Source organism: Crocodylus porosus, unplaced genomic scaffold (assembly GCF_001723895.1).
Source record: "Crocodylus porosus isolate Cpor-Errol unplaced genomic scaffold, CroPor_comp1, whole genome shotgun sequence".
NCBI classification, from domain to species: domain Eukaryota; kingdom Metazoa; phylum Chordata; order Crocodylia; family Crocodylidae; genus Crocodylus; species Crocodylus porosus.
The window spans coordinates 65437567-65446595 of NW_017728906.1; the positions used below are offsets into that span (position 1 = coordinate 65437567).

The 9029-nt window shown below is 42.5% G+C and overlaps 1 protein-coding gene across 1 annotated transcript in view; it reads left to right on the forward strand.

Annotated features, from left to right (window-relative positions):
* The window catches only part of VEGFD (vascular endothelial growth factor D), a 58898-nt gene extending 57641 nt beyond the window's left edge, over window positions 1–1257 (forward strand). Inside the window, exon 7 of the mRNA XM_019529284.1 lies at window positions 853–1257. Within this exon, the coding sequence (XP_019384829.1) occupies window positions 853–1123 (271 nt within the window). The 3' untranslated portion in view covers window positions 1124–1257. The remainder of the gene's footprint in view (window positions 1–852) is intronic.
* Window positions 1258–9029: the final 7772 nt, after the last annotated feature.

Sequence of the window (9029 nt, forward strand, 5' to 3'; positions counted from 1 at the left end):
GAACCCGTGCTGGTTTCCCCTCAGCATAATTTGTCCTGCCAGGCTCTCACAAATGTGAGCCTTGATGATTTTCTCAAAGATTTTGCCAAGGATGGAGTCATGGCAAATCAAAACCAAAAACCTTCTGTGTTGGATCTATTGCAAGATGTTTATTTGGGACTTCTTGTGAACTCCATTTGTTTTTCCAAGCTTTATCAGGGTTGAAATCACATTGTTGAAGCTTTAGTGCATGGATCCAGAAGGGCTTGCATGACAGAAGGACAAGTGAAGAAGGTGTGAGGAATGGTAGCAGGTAAAGAACTAAAAAGGGAACATGCTGACCTTGCATAGATGATTGTAAGAAATATCTTGCCAGTATGAAAGGTGTGACACAGATGGGGCTTGATGAGCTCATCAAGATGCCCAAGGGAGAGGTGCAGGGAAGAAGAAATTGTGAGACATGTTTTGGGAGTGTGAGTATGCATAATGGGTGTGGGAAAGAGTCCACTGCTTTCTGTGAGTCACCAAAATAAACCTATTGTTAGCATGGGAGATGACACTATATGGACTCGTACCAAAGGGACTGGATGAAGCATTATTAAGGACTTTATTAGCATGTATTAAAACTAGGTTATGGAAAGTAAGAAACCTCTGGGCAGGGCTATCCCATGGTGGGGGTTGGGGGTGTGAATTGGGGCGACTGCCCTGGGCCCTGCGCTTTGGGGATCCTCAAGGAGCCGGGCTGTCTTCACATTCGACTGCTCGCCACCTCCCCCTGCCCCTGCTGCTGCTGCTATGTCCAGACCCCGAACAGGCTGATTTGTCCTGGGCCCTGCACCCTGGTGCGGTTGTCTTTGTCTCTATATTTTTAAGGAGCTGGCTTTCACTGAAAGAGAGTGCCTGGAGATGGGGCAGCATGGACTCAAATACTACATCGATTGGGACAAGGAAAAGATCAGAGAGGAAGAGGCAGAGAAGAAGTGGAGGAAAAAGGACTGGACACACTTGTTTCACTGAACCAACAGAGAGGACTGATGGGAGGGGCAGAGAGTTGGTTACTGAGGTAACAGTTTTTCATGGGGTTTTTAATGAAGAAAAAGAGTTCTGTAAGAGTTTTTTGTGGGATATATTGTATGTTGTTTAATGGTTTAATATGTGTAGTTGTATGTTTTTGGATAAGTAGTTTTTTTTGCAATGTGTATTTTGATAAAATAAGGACACTCAATATGTGAAGTGTTGTAAGTGTAGGGTGATAAGTATATTTTTAATAAAATTTGTAAATAATAAAAAAGGTTCTCATCAGCATGTTTGCCCCATATGGACCATGTGTTTTACAGTCATGTTCAATGTTGGCTGCATTTCATCAGCTTCATAGTTGGTTTCCATTGCTGAGCACATGCCGCTTTTGGCAGCAATTTAATAACAGATAATGTGTTTAGTGAGAACTGCTTGTATACAACTATAAGGTGAAGGGCTTTTTCCCTGATGCCAATTACGATAAAAAACCTTGTCTTGTATTTGAGTAAATACAGTAATATAATTAATTAAAGCTCCCTAAAAGTAGCTGAACCTGTGTAGAATTTCTGGTTTGCTATCAAAGGTACCACAAAAGCCAGCTGATATAGCTGAGGGTCTAAGGTTCATCTGTCCTGATCAAAACATAAAAATATTGGATCAGTTGAGGAAAATTTCATCAACAACTGTTGCTTGTCTTGAACATAGAATTGGAGCCTGCTTCTGATGATGTTCAGTAACAAAATAATGCAGGAATGGTGAATGTATCTGAATATTTATCTATTTTGCCTTCAGTAACATCTTTTTAAATGATTAGAACCAATCCTGTAATGATTTATGCACACATTTGTTTTACCTAGTCTGATAATTCCACTGTACAAAGTGATGACTGTGCATAAGAACAGTAGGATCACCTTCCTTTCCCCCTGTCCCTGAACTATCACTCACTAGTAGTATATACATAAGTTTAATATGAACTAGGTTTCTTTCTTGTCTGAGGCAGATATAGTTGCCAAGGTCCAACAGAGCTGTAAGAGGAATAAAAAACCTGTGGGGCACCTGCAGACTGTCCTACGTCAAATATATGGCCTGTAGGCCAGATCCAGCTTGGGGAGTCAAGTGAGTTGGACACCACTGACCTAGAAGAATTCATCATGTGCCATCAGAGCTTTACCTTAGGTTCCTGTTGGGGATGAGGACAGATTTAACAGGACTCTCGGTGCTGGAAGATACACTGCATCATCCTGTATCCTAATCGTCCATTTTTTGGATGTTACTAGATTACTACTGTCCTTGCAGCACAGAGGAGCTGCAAGTGATTTATTCTATAGTAAGTTCTTATCCTGGCAAACCTTCTGCTTCTGGAAGCTGTCTTTTTCCGTGTTACTATCCTTTAGGACAAACTGCATGTACTGGATATTTCTAACATTCCCCAAAACAACAGAAAGTGAAAAAGCTGAAGAGTTGAAGTATAATGCTGCAAGTGCCAACACCCTGTGATGTTCCTGATTCCACAAGAAGGTCACGGTGTTTTTAACATTACAACATAGGCCATAAATTCTCCATGTGGAAAAACAATGGCTAAGGAAATTCTGACACTGGCCCTTTTTTACAGATGGCACCACAAGCATCTATGAAGCAGATGTGTAATGATTAGAATCTGATGAAGATTTATAAAAAATCCTAGGGTCTATTTTCTATGAAAGATGCTAGAAATGATGTGTTTTGAAATCTTCAATGTACTTTTAAAAATAAATGTTTTTTATATCACTTTACATACCAAAATATCAGAAAATGCATTATGGATTTAAAACATTGGATATTTAGGCATTGAATATTTATAACAATGCAGAAGACTTAAGTGAGGGAAATAAAATAGGTGTCAAATCTGTCTTTTGATTGATGTCATTAGCTCTTGAGCTATGACTAAAATATCTTTCACTGTAAAAAAGGTTGCTAGAATGGAGGAACAGCTCTGTTTGAAATGAGACATGCCCTTTATTTCTATGTTCAGTTTGAATGACTTTTTGAACATATGGACATAATATACATATTTCGTAACCTAAGAATACTTCAGTTTCCTCTTACAGTACTCTTAATTTTTATATGATGAGCAGGGATCTGGGTTTTCTGTTTCTCATGGGAAAATGGAGAAAAACGTGGATTTCCCCTTTTACCCAAGGAAAACTCAGATTTCTCATTTTAAACAGAGAAAATGATGGATTTTGCACTTTTGCAAAGAGCTCTCTGCAGCCTGACTGAGTTCCAGCCTGCAAGGGACTTGTGGGGCGAGGGGCGGGAGTGGGAGGAGGGTGGTCAGGCAGGGGGCACCGTGTGTACGTATATTCACATAGCTGCCAGGCAGTCTGGAAAGCAGCTCCCACAGGTAAGTCTGGGTGGGGGAGATTCAGGCCCCTATAGGGAAGCAGTGAGTTGGGCAGGGCTGGAGCTGGGCCTGGGGTGGGGTGTGAACTTGGGGATAGGAGCTACAATGCATGACCACAGGGCCCCAGCAGGGAGCAAGACAGAGCCATGGGCAGCTTGTCTGGGGGCGTGGGGGCTGGCTCCCCGCTGCTGCTTACACTCCCAGGGGGACCAGGGGGGATGTGTGCCCCCCAGATCTATGTACAGGGCAGGGGCAGGAGTGAGCTGGCTGATGCAGGCTCGGGCTTGGGCTTCCTAACCTGCTGCCCTCCCCTGGGGCCTCCAGTGCATCTCAGCATGGCAGGACAGTGCAGGGCTGCACGAGGTAGCTTCAACAGGCAGCGGGGAAGAAGTGGGGAGGGAGAGGGGGGAAGGGGGGCAGGAGGAGCCGGGCTCCATACTTTACTCCACTGCAGCAGCTGCTGCTTCCTGCGGGTGGGAGCCAGGGCTCGGGTTTTGCTGTGGGGGGCAGAGGGCTGTGGACCCAGATAGGGGGCTGCAGGTGGGGGGTGAGAGGCACAAGCAGGGGTTGTGGGGTAGAGTGAGGGGCACCAGCAGGGCTGGGGGGGCTGTGGCTTTGGAGTGAGGGGCCTGGACCTCTGTTCTGTTAGCTACAGCAGCAGGGGAAGCTCTGATTTTCTTTCATAAAAATTCAAAATAAAATACCAAAATGTATAGGTATTTAGAATTTATTTTATTATAGTGATTGAGGGACTAGTAGGTTTCCAAATTGCTTTAACATTGTAAATGTATCAAGAAAACATTGTATTCAACTAGCATCTCTCTATATAGCAGCCTTTCATTTTAACCATGGATTTTTGGGTTTTTATCAGAGAATCTGCAATTTTTTATCAAGGAAAACTAGGATCCCTGATAATGAGAATGGCCTTTCGCTTTACATCAATATTATGTATGGCCTTTTGAGCTCTGCTGTCCACATTAGTGTATAAAGTAAGATTCAATAGCTTTAAAAAATAATGGCTAATTCTTAATGAAGTGAACATGAATTTCTGAAAATGCCAGTCTTGCTAATAATTAAGAACTTCACACCTTCCACATGTCCTTGGTTTTTCTTTTGGATAGAAAGGGAAATATAATCCGGTATCAACAGGCTCCCACATCTGAAAAAGTCAGGAAAGTGCAGGCAAAATCTGGAGAGAGAGTGAGAGAGAGCAAGCGAGAGAGAGAGAGAGAGAGAGGGGCATGTGTACTCGGCTTAACTGAATGAAGAAACCCCCCAAAATCTGGCAAGTGTAATTAACAATCTTTCTAGAGGCAAAAGAGCAGCTCAGTGGTAAAGGTGCTAGCTTGGAAAACCTGAGTTCCAGTCCCTGCCTTGCCACTAACATCATGTGACCTTAAGCAAGTCACTTCACCTCCCTCTTTGGACACAATGGGGAGAAGTGGCTGTTGTAAATTCCACTGGTTTACTCTTAATCTACAGTTCCTCTAACACCATTGACACTAATGTTACACTGATACAGTGGGTGCATCTTCACATGTGCTTTATGGCAGAATAGATTAATTAGATCCACAGGAAAGTGTCACCAGTATTAGGACACAGTATTAGTATTAGGACACAGTAAGCTAACTAGCTCTGCTGTAAAATAGTACTGTGAGGGACTCGCTGGGGATACCCCCTGACAGCTCTATCTTATGGCAGAGTAACTAAGTGCAGCGAAAAACACACATTGCTGGTGACTGCAAGCGTAGATTACACCTGGGCAGCCCAGCCAGCTGGGGGTCAGACTCCTGCCCGCTGCCTACCCATATGGCTGCACCTTTGTGCCCCAGCCAGCCCCTCCACCACCACCTGGTGCCGACCCCTTCCTGTGCTTCCTGCCAGCTCAAACCTGCTCTGCCCCAGCTCAAATTGCTGCTGTCCTAGGCACATGTGTAGATGCTGTGCTCAGAAGCAGTTTACCCCAGCTCCAACTGCTCTAAAGTTTTTGCTTCACATTAATTTTTTTGTGTAGATATACCCATATGAATCAACTTTGTCCAAACAACTCAAACTTTATAAAATGTGAAGTTCCCAACAGGATAAAGAGCATACAATTGAGAGAGTTGACAGATCATTAACAAATATTATTTAAAAATATGAAGGTAGCATCTCCTGTGCCCTTCATGCTCTCCTTCTACTTGTGGATTCCCATCCCTGCTCTTTATTCCACTTCCCTTTCTGCAGATCTTCTGTAGAGTTTGAGTTTCACAAGCAGAGAACGTGAAGGAGAGAGGCCATCACTGTATCTGTATTTTATCTCCTCCAAATTTGTGCATATTCCCCACCTAAATTAATAGTAATTGTCAATGTCAGTATAGACTTCTCAGACTCTACAAGGTGGAACACCCATTCAGCCCCATAACCTCCCTCAAGGTTTCCAGGGACAGCAACCAGAAAAAAAAGACTTTGAAACCTGGAGAAAGGAATGGTTAGAGAAACACAGGAATAAGTGGAAAAGAGGGTTCCAGACAACTATTTTCCAAATACAATTCAAATATCTGAACTCTAGGGACCCTGAATTGGGCCAGGGCTTCCAACTGGTTGCCTATGAGTGGTTAATGTGTGGTCCCTGTGTTCCATCCCAGCTGCAGCTCCTCCTATTGCTTTGGCTTAGCCAGGTTTTCTGGGCTCCCCCACCCTTCTCCAGTTTCCAATTTCTGCCCTGACTCCAGGAGGTGGGATGGTGCAACACAGCACAGCTCACAGTGCTAAAGGAGCCCTTGGCCTGTGGCCCCTGATCAGCATGATGCAGTGAGGGAGCCTATGGATGGGAAACTCCTTGAGGCTGGGGTGCCCACACAAACGATGCAGTGTGGGGAAAGGGCGTGCTTGCAGTGGAGCAGGACAGCACCAGTGCAGTATGCAGCCCAGGGGCCTGTGGCTTGCACTGGTGTGATTCATGTGCCATGCAACCCCCATTGGTGTGGCCTACAGGGCATTTGGCCCCTGGCCACTCAGAAGTTGGACAGCCCTGAATGAACTAGTCTGTCAGCATACTTGTCCACTCCTTTTGGATGAGGACATTAAAAAGATCTTTTGATGCAGAGGGGTTCTCTTCCTTCCTGCGCTGATGTAATTTAAGAGTAATGCTGAATAGTTACATCGGGTATAATTTGGTTAAAGCACCACAGAAGCAAATACCTAGAAAATCCTAAGTGAAGTGTATTGAAGTTTCTGAAGCAGCATGCTTGTCATTTGCCTTCTCTATGCAATTAGAATAGCATCTTTCAAATTCCAACTATCAAAGAGGTTATCAGCTGGTAATTTTGGACCCTTGCTGTGAATTAAACCTTTTATAGTTAGCAGGGCAAGTGAATTAATGTTCCTCACATAGTTTACTAAATAGTGATGAATAAGACAGAATTTGCAAACCATGTCCTATCAATCATTTTATTCATCATCTTCCCACACTAACACTTACTCAAAACATCAAAAATCTGTTTTAAATTAAAGTTAAAAGGAAGCTGGCCCCAGTCAATGAAGCAAGATGGGTACATGAAAGGATGCTAACAGTATGACACTTCCCTCCCCACTCCTTGATACCCTTTCTTGGTTTTGCTGTGGCAATATTTTATAATAGCTTTCAACCTGAAAGGCCTTTTACAGAAAGACCCTTCTCTATAGCAGAGGAAGTCTGGGATCTGCTCCTTCTAGCCTTGCCAATGTTTTTCCTTAGAAAGATTACAAAAGCCCTGCTTGTGAGGGACTGAGAACGTTAAATGTCTGAAAAATGATTTGTGCTGCCGGATGTCTGTAACATCAAAGTCTAACTTGAAAATGTCTGTAACTTGGTAGGCAACAACATTCCTACGCTCCGTTAGCAGATTACTTACCTTAAACATATCTTAATTGTTGAGAAATCATAAGCCTAAATTCGATAATGTAATGGCCAGTGGAAGTGTTTCATCTCATCTTCTGGCCAGGGGTGAACTTAGGTAGAGTTGGCTTATACACAATCATTTCACAAGCTCAGGTCAGACTAATGAAAACTAATCTACCCCATTCCATTTATCTGAATCAAGTGAGAACTAAGGAATACTGGCATGAAGTAGTTGGGATTTGCTACATCACCATACCATTAAGGCACTCCCCTGGAAAATTGTGTCTGCATGGCATGATCCCTAGAGACTTCTTAGAGCCTTCTGCTCCTCTTTCCTTGTAAAGAGCTCTTTGCCTGCTATGAAAAGACATTGACTACAAAGCATAGTGCTTCAGATGAAAGGTACTGAAGTTCACTGAGAGGAAAAAAACGTTAACGAGAAGAGGTGTTGGGAATTTGAACACATGGTTCCACATGTGCAGTGCATTTGAATCAAATAACCAGGTTAGACAGTGTCCCTATAATAAATTACATATTTTAATTACATAAAAATGCCCTATAATTACAAAAAATTCAAGTAATCTAGTCCATCTCTAACTTAGCATTGGCATGTGTGCCATTTTAAGACAATACTTGTTTCACTTTGTATGGATTTTAAAGCAAACCTATAATTAAGTACTTCTTGTTTATAAACTAGGTTAGTGTTTAACTAGCTGCCTACATTTTTGCACCCCTTTCCCCTAAGGTTAGCTAATTTATGACATTGGATATATGTTTCATTTCTGGGAAAAACATATTTTTTCTTAATCCAAGACCAGACTGATGGCATCCCGATGCTGCAAAATGGAAGCTGGAAATGTATATAGTGGTAAAAACCTTTTGACCATATCTGTAGGAAATAATTATAACTTAACAAATAATCACAGAGGCTCTTTTCGCATACATGCTTGATTTCAGATCTAGACAGTGCCTTGCACCACATAGAATCCAATAATTTTTAAGACTCCTATAGCTCCATCTACTGTTGTCTTAGCAGTTTTCCACAGTTAGACTAATAAGGAAAATATTTTGTGAACATTTTAAAGAGAGAATCATTTTAGTTGTTGACATTCTTTTTCATTTTCTTTTTACTAATTTTAAAGCAGTTATGAGGATTTTTAAAGGGAAGTTCTCAAGTATTAGTAGTGTAAGTTTAAAATGTGATTTATCATAAAAAACAAAATTTGGTCAGATTGATTTTCCCATAACTCTTTCATAACCTCAGTGCATAAATGGGAAAAACTTGGATGTGGCTTCAGGAACGATGAGACTGAAGTTTGGACAAGACACCTGTCTGCAAGTAAATACACAGAAACCTGATTTAGGGTTAACAACGTTATAGTGAATTAAAATACTATAACTAACACATCCTCACTTCAGTTATCCTGTATTTTTCTTGTGGTTTGCTTTCTGAGTTCTCAGAGTCAATAAATGTACATGTTTTTCAGCACTATGTTATGATGGTTGGAAGTGTTACAGAGCTGCTGGTGTGTAGGGGAGTGACTGCTCCTCTATCAAGGTGTTTCTACTGTGGAATCACAGTACCTGTAGCTAACAACAGAGGAAGTAGTAAGGGAAACTTATTTTTCTGGGCTTCTTTTGGAAGGACATTCTAGGGTCTTGGATCAGCTCCTGAGAAGCATGGGCAACTAGTGCCACCTTAGGGAGGGTGTGTGCCAACCCCAGTGACCAGCTAGCAACCAGCGGGGGTTCCCCCATGGCAAATCTCCCCGTGGCCAATCTCGCCGA